Genomic DNA, 13582 nt, shown 5'->3' with positions numbered 1-13582 from the left:
TCAGGAACCGCACCTGTTCGAATATGCTGCCTTCAAGTACACATCGTAATGTCGTACATCGGAGCAGTTGATCGACAAAGAATACGGACAAAGTTAGAAGTCAGAGATTTTTTTCATCAGGCAAGCTTTTGATATTTTAGTATCTTCATTGTAAATACACCCCCTTTATTAAACCAATAAGCATAGCTTTTAAAAACTAAAAACAGTACCCCAGATGTATTCACAACTTAATTGAAAAGTTGCATTTTTCCGACCGCACTTGAAGTCAGCACAAACTCCTGATCCGCCTCGCAACAATGAGGAACTTTCCCTTCCGAGTTTCCACTGAAGCGACAGGGGAAGTGGGATGCGTGCGGTGGGATGGAAGCGGAAAAAGATGTGAAGAGAAGAGAGTGGGAGTTGTGATCTAGAAACATAGGCCTAGTTTTCTTTTCCTTATCAAACGATAAGGAAAACATGGCGAATTCAAGTTCTTCACATGCGGCTCCTCAGATGACCCCTCAGCCTCACAGCGCCGAGATCCTGGAAAACCCGCTCCAGGTGAGTCCGTTTAAGTTCCCAACTGTTCCCTCATGTAAAGGTGACACGCTTGATAGGTAGGCTACACAGTGGAGCATAATAGTGTCACGTGAGACATATCGTCGCTACAGTAGTTGTAGTTGAGACTGTGGAATAGATTAATGCGTCATATTTATAAAACCACGAATGAATTGTGAGATAAACCAAATTACATTCTTTGATCAAATAATTCGAAGGGTTTTGATTTGAGGGTTTTTTCAACTCCAGGGTGTAGTAACTTTTGCGCCATTTAAAAAAATATTAAATCGAAGACAAAAATAATCATTAGACTACACTTTTTGTGTACTGCAATATTTCTATAAATATCTCTGGAGAGTGCTGGTTCATCCATAAGTAGGCTACTTTATTTTGCCAAATGTCACTGGACAAGGGCAGTGTTTTTTGCCTATTTGTATTGTAGATGAGTTATTTCCTTTGCTTACTGTAGCCTATGTGTGATGTAAATCACGCTGAACCAGCTTCACTGTAACACTGCAACACAGAACTGAGACTTTAGAGATAAGAGGAAAGTTTGTGTTGCTTTTGTGTGTGTGTGTGTGTGTGTGTGTGTGTGTGTGTGTGTGTGTTAACTTTTAGGAACTTAAACTCAATTTGGAGAAGGAAAGTGGACACTAATGTCCAGGAGGGGATTAAGTTAATCTGAAAAAAAAATCTTACAAGTCAAAAAATAACCTCAGCCTCCCAAAGCCCTTTGGGTAATGAGCGCTCAGTGTGGATGAGGAAGCCAGACAGTGCAGAGATATATCGGGGTTGGCACATGTCAGAACTATTTTCGAAAATGATCATGACTAAGTCGTTGTGTTTAAAAAGTCCTTTTTCTTTCTTTTGAACTTTTAACTTTGTAAGTGGACTCTCCCGACTATGCATTAAGTTGAGTATGTGCACATCTGTTGTGTGCGTTGATATAAAGTCTCTCTCTTCCACTGTTTGTGTTGGTTTGCTAATGTCTGGTTATGTGTGCCCTCCTACTCGTATGCAGACACACATTCTCCTCACGCTCATCTTTCCCTCTCAGTGTTTTTCTCTTTCTGCCATGTTCCCTCTGTGTGACATTACCAGTGTGTCTGTGTGTGTGTGGGGGGCAGCGAGACAGAGAGTAACAGAGGCGGAATGGGAGGCGTCAATAATGAGTAATGGCTCATGGGTGGGTTGTGAGAGAATAGCTCTACTGTAAGAGTCCCGAGCAGCTGGCTAATGGTCCCAGCTACCCACCATCCCAGAGAACATCCCGACTTCCAGGGGACAATATCTGTCTGTCTCACACTTTTATCTGCTTCCCAGAGTTGAAAATGTTTGCACTGGTGGACTGAAGCTGTTCAGGAGGACACCAAGGTTCTGAGAGATTGTCCCATTGGTTGGCTCACTTGTTATGGGATGAGAACATAGAACAGAAGTTATCCACATGTCCCCAAGATAAAACTGGCTCTGGTGATGCACGCTAATGTTGGAACATCTCTAAAGCTCAATGGTTTATCATTTCAGTGTGGTATGTGGTTAAGTCTGATAGTTAACATGATATGATATTATAGTGATTTTAAGCAAATTGTGATATTCTGCTATATATATATTGCAATTTATTACCTTTTTTCCAACTTCAAATTATGTCCCCAAACATCTTTTTTTTTTTTTATCTATTAAGAATATGTAGATTTAATAAGATTTGTTCATCTCACTTCATTTTTATTGCTGCAAAATGGGATTGCAGCAGATAAACTGACCAACACTGTCATGAAAATGTCATGTCATGTGCAATTAATATAATAAAAGATTGAATTTTGGTATCCATGTACCAATACAGTATTGCAATGGAAAATATCCTGATCCTATGCTGTATTGACCCCCCCCCCCCTCCACCTCACTGTGCTGAGTTAATATTTGTCCAGGTAACAGACATGGGAGTCGGCCCGTCTGTCCATCACCTTGGTTTGGAGCAGGTCATTTTTTCCTTCCTTTACTACTGGCTCCATGTATCTGGACGTGGATATTCACGATCCCCAGAAGATTAATGTAAATATCTCTAATGATCCCCTGTTAGTACTAAATATGCTATTTTCAAGCCAAGATACATGTCTTGTACGCAGGATATATGAAAATGTAATGGGCATTTTGCCATATAATTGGCTGAGTACAGTCTTGTTCCCAGGCCAATAAATCATTTGTATTTTAAAGACCCCATTGCCCTTCCTCTTCTTAGCCTGACTACTTGTAAGGTTAGCAGAATTATTAGTATGTTCTTCATCATCTCCAAGGTCTTTGTATTATTGGATGTACATTATATTGCAAGTTTGATGCAATCTATGAGGGACCCATTGAGGATATTTGTGAGCATGTTGCTTACATTTGCTGTCAGGCCAATCATTTGATATGATCTAATAGGGATGACAGTAACAATTATTTTCATTGTCGATTATTTTCTCGATTAATGGATTAGTTGTTTGGTCTATAAAATGTCCGAAAATGTTTAAAAGTGTCGATCAGTGTTTCCCAAAGCCCAAGATGCTGTCCTCAAATGTCTTGTTTTGTCCACAACTCAGAGATATTCAGTCTACTGTCAAGTGAAGTACATGGAAAATATTCACATTTTAAGGAGCTGGAATCAAAGAATATTTACTCAAAATGATTAATCGATTATCAAAATAGTTAAGTGATTAATTTAATAGTTGCAAAAACTTTGCAGCGCTATAATCTAACATTAAAACTGACCTCATAAATATAATACAATATAATAATAAGGATGTCAACATAAATAGTCCATCTTCATTCTTCTCTCTGTATGGTTCTCCTTCTCGTCCCATCTACGTCTCAGAGCTGAGACTCTGCTTCTTCTGCACCATCACATCTGAGCAGAAACTGCCGGGCTTCATCCAGAGATCAGCCCATCCTGGGGAGGGACAGATCCCCATTGTCAGTGGACACAAAGAGCCATGCTGTCTATTTGTCTGTCTTTCTGTCTTTGGGTCAGTGTCCTAGCGAGGAGGAGGATCAATGCTGTCAGTTGCTTCAGCTTTAGTTTACATTCAGGCAGGAGATTCAGACTTGCATTGGCAGCTATACAGACAAGTTTAGTTGTCTGTTCTAATCCAGTGATTCCAGTTTGCTTTGTGCAAGTACACGCTTATGAAAAATTGCTTGTCACTAAAGTTGCGAGTGTTTAGTATTACATGTGCCTTTATAAGGATGATAAATGTCTTTGAAAGGTTAGATGTGGGGTGCAGGATTAAAGTTACAGTAAAATTCTAGATTCAGTTTCAGGTGAAACATTTGTTGTTTGTATTCAGGGTCTGATGCTCAGTCCAGCCCTGTAATTACGGTGGCTGAGACGGTTCAACACAAACGCAAAAGCTACAACACAAATACAAAAGCTACAACGCAAAAGCTACAACACAAACACATAAGCGACAACAGAAGCGAGTGTGTTGTTGACAAACGGAGCCGGCGGATGAGCAGGAGGAAAGTTCTTGCATGTTTGAGAAGTAAGTGAAACATGGTTCCTTGCTAATTATGATTACTGTCGCTACGTGACTGTCACAAATAAGCAATGTTGTTCAATATCTTTTTTGTTTTTATATCTATGTACTCGGCCATTAAGGCTACGAAGGAAAGTGTGTGTGTGTGTGTGTGTGTGTGTGTGTGTGTGTGTTTGTGTGCCTGCCTATTTGTAGGGGTAAGACTGAGGACATGCAACAAAACCATAGACTGTACAAATAGTAATAAACAGTCTATAACCAAACCCTTTTACATGGCTTTAAATACAGTGTAAACACAAGAGTCCACAGTCTGAATTCTAGTTATTTACTTATTTTATTATAATAACCTATTATTATTAGAATAATATCATAACCACACACACACACACACTTTCCAAAGCAACCTTATGAAGGAAATTTGCCGCTGGGAGCTGATCAATAACCAGGAAGATACGGTTAATAAGTTACAAGCACGTACCAGTGGGATATATATTTGTGATATATCTGCTTTAAATGGCTTCACTGAACGTGACAAACTATAGACTTTAAACGTAGCACTTGGGCGTTAAAAGACGCTGGGCGCCATTTAGATAACGTTATCGCTGTAGCTTCGTAGCCTAAATGGCCGAGTACATGCATATGAAAACAAAAAAGATATTGAACAACATTGCTTATTTGTGACAGTCACGTAGCGACAGTAATCATAATTAGCAAGGAACCATGTTTCACTTACTTCTCAAACATGCAAGAACTTTCCTCCTGCTCATCCGCCGGCTCCGTTTGTCAACAACACACTCGCTTCTGTTGTCGCTTATGTGTTTGTGTTGTAGCTTTTGTGTTGAACTGTCTCGGCCACCGTATGTAATACACCAAACACCATTTTCAGTTTTCCATGACTTATGTAAAGTTTGTACCTTTAAGGGTGAAAAACTTCCAGGGAAAAAATTAAAAAAAATTCAAATTGACTTTGTCTCTGATATTTATGAAATAGAATTTACACAATACGCTGACTGCAATTTGATTTAAAAGATACAGAGGTAGAGTAATTCCACCATGACAGAAAACAGAAAAACTGTAGTGGATGAAATGTGACGCGTGTCTAATTGTGCCCTTATGATGAATGTGCGAATGTAGTTCCCAGAGTTTTTGTTGACTTTTGCATTTCTTGATACTGATATTATAATAATACATTTATTTAATATAGAACAAAGTCACAAAGTTCTTCACAAGAGTAAAATTGCTAGAAGTAATACCAAAAGAACAGTAAAAAGAACAAGCACTAAAAAAGAATAACTTAAGAATAGAAATAAAAATCAATTACAAAATAAAACTTACAAACCTTACAGCCTTTGACTCTTTTCCTGCTATTGCTATCCAGACTCACCCTGAGTCGGGTTAATTAAGTCTACTGCTAACTTACAACACTAAATACTAATACTAATACTAATTACCATCGCCAAAATACCCCCACGAATCAAATCCATACTTCACTGTTAAATGTCAAGCCACTAAACCTGTATGGAAATTAACACCTCTGCTGAAGTGTTAAATTAGTTAACGATCATATGACACAAGACACCATCTCTCTCTCTCTCTCTCTCTCTCTCTCTCTCTCTCTCTCTCTCTCTCTGCATACACACACAAAAGGTCCGTTTCTGGTGGTTGATGAATGCAGATATGTGCTGATTAGCTCTCATAACGGGCCAGGTGGGCAGCGCACTGCCATGAGTCCCTGACGCTAATGTCTGATTACTCCATATATTCATTGTGATATTTTGTGATTACATTCTGAATCTGCCCGGTTCTCTGTCAGGTAAATACAGTAGTACACTGTCTTCCTCTGATGTAGTGATGTAGATGTAGCCTACACTGTAAGTAAGTAGTAGGCTATACAGTGGAGTTGCATATTAAGTGGTTTGGGGTCCTTCTGTAAGTAATTTTGGGGTACAATTTGGTTTTGAAGAATTCTACAAGCAGCAATACCACAGGCCAAGCAAACACCCGTTCCAAACAGGCACATTTTCAACGGGCTCTGTACTAGTAATTTATTTAGTTTTAGTATTTAGTTATTTATAGTATCAAATCAGGAGTTACAGGAGTTATCTCAAGACACTTTACAGATAGAGTAGGCCTAGACCACACTCTATAATTTACAAAGACCCAACAATTCCAGTAATTCCCCCAAGAGCAAGCGTTTATTGTGACAGTGGTAAAGAAAACTCCCTTTTAGGAAAAAACCTCGGTGGTGAGAAAAACCTCGGACAGACCCAGGCTCTTGGTAGGAGGTGTCTGACAGTGCCGGTTGGGGGTGTGATGAATGGCAATAATAGTCAGAGTAATGATAATGGAACAGTGACTAGAAATAGTAGTTGTAGTAGTTCATGGCATAGCAGGGCACTGCAGGGCATTACAGGACGTAGCCAGGCCGTGCAGAGCTTAGCAGGGTGTAGTAGGGCATGGCAGGGCGCGCAGCAGGACCACGGCGACAGCTGCAACCATGATTTAGGTGCCACCCTAATCCAAGGAAACTGCTGGGCGAAAAAAACAAAACATAAGGACTCCGGGGAATAAGCTCCCCAGAGCTAGGTTAGTAACAAGCATTTCTGGGACATGAATGCACACAGATAGAAAGAGAGAGGAGAGAGAAGCGCAGTGTGTCAAAGGAAGTCCCGCGGCTAGAACTCTCCCCTGCTGGATCGGGCTGTACTGGCCTGCCTCCCTCTACTTTGATTATATCATTGATTATATGGTAGATTAATCTGACGACTATGAAAAGAAGCAGAGAAGAGAAGGGGTGCTGTGTCTGTAGACACGCACCCTCCCCCGCCGGTCTGGCTGAACCCTGCAACTCCTCACTCCTTAACTATAAGCTTATCGAAGAGGAGAGTTTTAAGTTTACTCTTAAATGTGGTGACGGTGTCTGCCCCCCGAACCCAGACTGGGAGCTGGTTCCACAGGAGAGGAGCCTGATAGCTGACGGCTCTGGCTCCCATTCTACTTTTAGAGACTCTAGGAATCATAAGTTACTCTGCATTCTGGGAGCTCAGTGCTCTAGTGGGACAATAAGTTACTATGAGCTCTTCAAGATATGATGGTGCTTGACCATTAAGAGCTTTGTAGGTCAGAAGAAGGATTTTAAATTCAATCCAGGATTTTACAGGAAGCCAATGCAGAGAAGCTAATACAGGAGAAATATGATCTCTTTTCTTAGTTCTTGTCAGAACACGCGCTGCAGCATTCTGGATCAGCTGGAGAGTCCTAAGGGTTTTTATTTGAGCATCCTGATAGTAAGGAGTTACAATATTCCAGCCTGGAAGTAACAAATGCATGGACTAGTTTTTCTGCATCATGTTGAGACGGGATGTTCCTAATTTTGTCAATGTTATGATGGTGAAAAAAGGCTGTTCTTGAGGTTTGTTTGATATGTAATGATATTTTCTCCCTCGTTCCACCTAGTTGCCAACGATTGGTTGGCTATTATCGTGGGTGTGTCTGGATGTGTTTAGGCGGGTATTCAAGAAGACTCGGGGCAGTCATGTCAACGCTGGATAATTATGAGAATATAATTCGGAATCTTGTTGAGAATTTAGGTTATACTTGCGGGCAAGTGCAAAACTTCTTACAGACGAACTTTGGACTGAACAGGGGGGCAAGCATCTCGTCATTATACAAGTTTTGCACAGAGCACAACATACACACAGGCTTGATTATGCAAGACTAGGAAGGGAAGGAACACATCAACTTGTCGCGTCTGCGGCAGCCTCAAGTGGTCCGGTGTATGGGCGGAGGATGACGACCGGTTTACTGAGAGCGGCAGGGTTCCGGTTAGGTGAGAGAAGTGTCAGACATGCACTTGCACAGATGACCCCAGTGTACACTGAAATGAGGAGAGAAGGCACAGCGAGGCAGATTCTGTCTTTAGGTCTGGCTGCTGAGTGGGGGGCGGGGCGTAGCTAGGTGGAACAAGGGAGAGAATATTGCAATAATTGGAGCCCAGATGCAATTTTGTAATTTTCTAAATTTCTGATCCTCTGAATAAAAACAGAAAATTGGAAAAACAGTTTAAAGATCCAATTTTTTAATTTGTCTAGGCGGAAAAAAAGGAAAAATTGGATATTTTAACCCATTTTTCTGTTTTTCCAAATGTCTGTTTGTGCTTAGAAAATTGAACTGATAAGTGTTACACTGACCTAAAGGATATATCCTGATCAAAAATAACTCCTAGATTTCTGACAGTAGTGCTGGAGGCCAGGGCAATACCGCAGTAGTAGAGTCTAGGACCTGCACTCTTTTTCTACGAAGCCACGCTGTTGTAACACGTGCAGAATGTGGCTTAGCATTGTCTTACTGAAATTAGCAGGGACGTCCCTGAAAAAGACATTGCTAGGAGGACAGCATATGTTACTCCAAAAACTGTATGTACCTTTCAGCATTAATGGTGCCTTCACAGATGTGCAAGTTACCCATGTCATGGGCACTAACACACCTCCATACTGTCACAGATGCTGTCTTTTGAACTTGTGCTGATAAGTGCTGATAACAATCTGGATGGTCCTTTTCCTTTTTGGCCCGGAGGACATGACGTCCATGATTTCCAAAACCAATTTTGAAATGTGGACTCGTCAGACCACAGAACACTTTTCCACTTTGTGTCAGTCCATCTCAGATGAGCTCGGGCCCAGAGAAGCCGGCAGCGTTTCTGGGTGTTGTTGAAATCTGGCTTTTGCTTTGCATGGTAGAGTTTTAACTTGCACTTGTAGATCAAGCAATCAATATCAATGTCAGGTTAAAGAATCCAATTCTCTGATTCTCTCTTGTTAAGACTCTGGCAGCAGCTTTTAAAACTAACCATGCTCTTTTGCAGTCTGTATTATTGTGTGCTGTGATGTTTCCCAGTTAAGCTGTCAGTTGTTTAGTGTCAATTGTTCTCTGGTGACATTTTGTTCAACTGAATCCCCCTTTGTAACAAATTAATTACATTTTGACAAAGCTAAAAGGAAGCTGGAGTATAATTAGCTTTCTCATGTGGTTGGCCCGAAACAATCCTACAATTTACTGAAGACTTCATCAAATGCACAAACTGGATTAGTAAAGGAAAAGTCCACCTTAAAGTACAAATAATAAGTAATAAGTACAGTAGTTAAGTAAATGTACACAGTTACTTTCCACCATTGCATATATGAAGTGGCCTAATCTTTCCCGTGCAGCGACTGTACAATAAAGTCTAATAGCAAAGAAAGGAGAAAAAGTACAATGCAACACAGGGAGCTTTGTTGTGTAAAGTCTCTTGCTTTTCTTAGGTCAAGTGTGTAATGTTTGCTAAGTAAGCCACCAGCTAAAGGCACTCCCAGTGTACCAGCCTCGCCTGCCTTGCCTGCTTTGTTTGCTCTTCCTGTGACAGGAAAACTCTTTTGCTCCCTCTCCCTCTCCCTGTTTATCTTCCTCTCTCACACAATGTCTTGTGTGGATTTGTCTTCCTCGGTGGGTAGAGCATTAGGCTCCCGCTGGCTTGGTGATATGCAGGGTTCCTGCTGTGACCACCCGTACACTGCATATGCATGCGCCCTCTCTCCCACCAACACTTAGACAACAAAGAAACCAAAAAAATATATAACCAGTTACTAGCCTGGAAATCCAGACCCAAATCCGGAAGATTAAGGGTCTGGCATTGAGTAATGAAAATGGCCCAATTTGAGGGGCGGCACCAAGCATGCATTTGAAAATCTCACTGCACGCAATTGGATAACACTACGACCAATCACAACAATACACGGGCTGACATATCCAGAGCCCCATACTCTTAGCTACCAGAGGAGCTAACTGGTAGATTAAACTCTTAGCTACCAGAGGAGCTAACTGGTAGATTAAACTCTTAGCTACCAGCGGGAGCTAACTGGTAGATTAAACTCTTAGCTACCAGTGGAGCTAACTGGTAGATTAAACTCTTAGCTACCAGCGGAGCTAACTGGTAGATTAAACTCTTAGCTACCAGGGGAGCTAACTGGTAGATTAAACTCTTAGCTACCAGGGGAGCTAGCTGGTATTCATCTGTTTAGCTGGCCTCTGGCCCGCCTATATCAGATACACCGATGTGATTGGTGCAGCTCGGCTACAAGTGCATAGTTAATGAGCATCATTACTCAATGCCAGAGTGACTCGCTGAGCTAATTCAAATTGTGCTCTCGCGAGAACTCTGGATTTCCAGGGTAACAAGTTACTGTAATTAGATTGAATTCACTTTCTGGCAAGCTCAGTCTAACGTAAATGAATCCAATGAAAGGTGAGATGAATCCCTCCTCACACTTCAAATTGCTACATCTCCTGTGTGAAGTCTGCGGAATAAACTATCCTCAGGCTGTACATCCACCACTCTTAACACACTGTTTCTCTGCCCCCTGGCCCTCTCCGTATTAACCAGCAGCCTCCATGTTGGCTCAGTAACAGCAGCGCAGCAGGCCACTTACACTCTCTCCTGTAAAGCTCGACAAGGTTATTGATCTTGGTTTAGTGAACAGAGCACAGCTGGCCTGATGGATGACGCCATCTGTCTGATCATGAATTACCACAGTGCCGTAGTCATCTCTTATACAATACAGTCAGCCCACCACACTCTGTCTCTGTCTGTCTGCTTCACAATTGAGGATGGAGTCCATGATTGCACACCCACCCACACACACAAACACACTTTTTACCTTGCTGCGATATCAGTCCCCTAGGAATCTCATCATCGAGCTGCCCCTCTGCTCCCCCACCTCCTCCTCCTAAATCCTGTTTACCTCTCTGATGCACTACAAGCATCACACACATTCACACACACATATACGGGGACACACACACACACACACACACACACACACACACACACAGGAGTCAAAATCCTGCTTACCTACAGGTCAGTGGAGTCATCAGATTTGGAGTCAAGGTGAGCAGAAGATTAAGACTTTGAAATAGAGGAGTGTATGTGGTGGTTTTCAATTTAAAATTACCCAGAAATCCACTGGGCTTAAACTCTTTATTAGGCTGGTAGGGAGAAGATGAGTTGTGTTATGCAATAAAGAGGGAACAACACAAGGGGTTTTACTTTTAAAGTGGGTTGTTGGGTGGAATTAGGTTGGGTGATGGTCAGATAATTCAAAACCAATTGAAAATGGGCTGTAGGTAAGTCTTTGGTCATTTATTCACCTCTACTGTGTGCTTAGAAGTGAGGAAAGGACTTTTGTAATTCTTTTCTTCAGACTACGGATCCCGTGGCAGCGCACCCGGGGCCACGAGGGGGCAAAAAGGGGGCTTTTCCCCCTCAGTTGTATTTTCTGGCCCCTTGTTTCAGCATCATACATCCATAAAACGTACAAACACAACAACACAATTACTATTAGGCTACAAGTTCTACTTGGCGTCTACATCGCATGGGGGCTTTCAACTACTAACTACAATGTAATCCCATCTGCGGCGATATTTGACACAGAGAGCGAGCGCTCCAGCCGTCCTCTCACTTCATTAATAAGTCTATGACTTTAGCTATACCTTGAAAAACTGCTGCGCTCAGACCACCGCCGGTAGCCTAGCAATGCGTATTGTTTAAATATCTTTTGACAAGGTGGCTGCATTACCAGAAGCTAGAGCAAGCTAGATTTGGACATGAGTGATGGAGAATCGGATTGTGGCTCTCCACAATCAGTGACCCGTCATTTTCATCTGATTAGGAATCTTCATCTGATGACGAGGAGCGTCCACCTACCCGTATCATCGCTGCCGCCCTCAGACCCTAATGGTACCCTAGGTAATGGTGTGTTACATCATGTATCACCAAACATATAGCCACAGGTTACAGTGATAGTGTGTTTTCCTGTCATGTTTAGAAATGTTGACGGAAGACTGCAAATTAGACCCCAATTAAATTCCAAAATGAGATGCAAATGTGGGACTCGGTCATTGTCATTGTATTTTTCAGGACAATATTGGACAATATAATATTAGGTAACCCTGGCCACCTACCTTGGGTTTTATTTAATGGATGGAGGTATTGTGGGCTACGGCTCTAAGAATAGCAATAGCGGTTGGTTGTTCTTTGTGGACAGACATTTATTTTCCGCAGAGGATAAATCTACTGATTTTGGCAATCCCTGACTTCCTCTAGCACCACCATGAGACTGACGTGTGGGTTTTAAGTGAAAATATCTATTGGATAACAACTATTGGATGGATTTCAGTCCCCTTAATGCCACCCTCAGGGTGAATTGTAATCATTTTAGGGATCTTCTCAGTTTCCCTCTAGCGCCATCATCAGGTTCAATTTGTCCAGTACTCTATGACTAAATACCATGGATGTATTATAAGACCTGGATTCGAGGCGGAGCCCGGATAATTCCTATGAGAGTTGCTCAGTGGCGCATACGGCAAGAAAGTTTCTAAGCTTCCAGGTTTATTTATGTGATATGCGGTCCACTGAATATGTGCATTAATGTTTCTCCAGCTGGCCCCACCTGTATGAAGGTAAATATGGTGCAAAATGTGAGAGCTTGTAGAATACGATGTGAGAACTTGCAGAACAAAAAAATCGGAACGTGTATTTTAAAATTTGCACACGTGATCTGAATTTGAAGTCACACAAAGAAAAAAAACAGATGTCACAAAATGTGTAGATTGATATTTACATGAACGCAATGACAGCTGCAAACATGTAATGCAACATTTACTTATACAGGTGCTGGTCATATAATTAGAATATCATGAAAAAGTTGATTTATTTCAGTAATTCCATTCAAAAAGTGAAACTTGTATAATGTTCATTATTATTATTCATTCCACACAGACTGATATATTTTAAGTGTTTATTTCTTTTACTTTTGATGATTAGAACTGACAACTGATGAAAACCCCAAATTCAGTATCTCAGAAAATTTTAATATTACTTAAGACCAATACAAAAAAAGGATTTTTAGAAATGTTGGCCAACTGAAAAGTATGAACATGAAAAGTATGAGCATGTACAGCACTCAATACTTAGTTGGGGCTCCTTTTGCCTGAATTACTGCAGCAATGCTGCGTGGCATGGAGTCGATCAGTCTGTGGCACTGCTCAGGTGTTATGAGAGCCCAGGTTGCTCTGATAGTGGCCTTCAGCTCTTCTGCATTGTTGGTCTGGCGCATCGCATCATCCTCTTCACAATACCCCATAGAATTTCTATAGGGTTAAGGTCAGGCGAGTTTGCTGGCCCATTAAGAACAGGGATACCATGGTCCTTAAACCAGGTACTGGTAGCTTTGGCACTGTGTGCAGGTACCAGTACGAGGTTGGAAAATGAAATCTGCATCTCCATGAAGTTGGTCAGCAGCAGGAAGCATGAAGTGCTCTAAAACTTCCTGGTAGACGGCTGCGTTGACCCTGGACCTCAGAAAACACAGTGGACCAACACCAGCAGATGACATGGCACCCCAAACCATCACTGACTGTGGAAACTGGACACTGGACTTCAAGCAACGTGGATTCTGTGCCTCTCCTCTCTTCCTCCAGACTCTGGGACCTTGATTTCCAAA

The 13582-nt window shown here is 41.6% G+C and overlaps 1 protein-coding gene across 2 annotated transcripts in view; it reads left to right on the top strand.

Moving 5' to 3' along the window:
• Positions 1 to 278: 278 nt before the first annotated feature.
• The window catches only part of nipal2 (NIPA like domain containing 2), a 37087-nt gene continuing 23783 nt past the window's right edge, over positions 279 to 13582 (top strand). Inside the window, exon 1 of one of the 2 annotated variants that reach the window (XM_078253787.1) lies at positions 279 to 540. In XM_078253787.1, coding sequence (XP_078109913.1) covers positions 457 to 540 — 84 coding nt within the window. In that variant the 5' untranslated portion in view covers positions 279 to 456. The remainder of the gene's footprint in view (positions 541 to 13582) is intronic. The other variant, XM_078253788.1, reaches the window with a different exon arrangement.

Source organism: Sander vitreus, chromosome 6 (assembly GCF_031162955.1).
Source record: "Sander vitreus isolate 19-12246 chromosome 6, sanVit1, whole genome shotgun sequence".
NCBI lineage: Eukaryota > Metazoa > Chordata > Actinopteri > Perciformes > Percidae > Sander > Sander vitreus.
The sequence above is the reverse complement of the archived record's forward strand: the minus strand, read 5'-3'. Positions and strand labels throughout refer to the sequence as shown.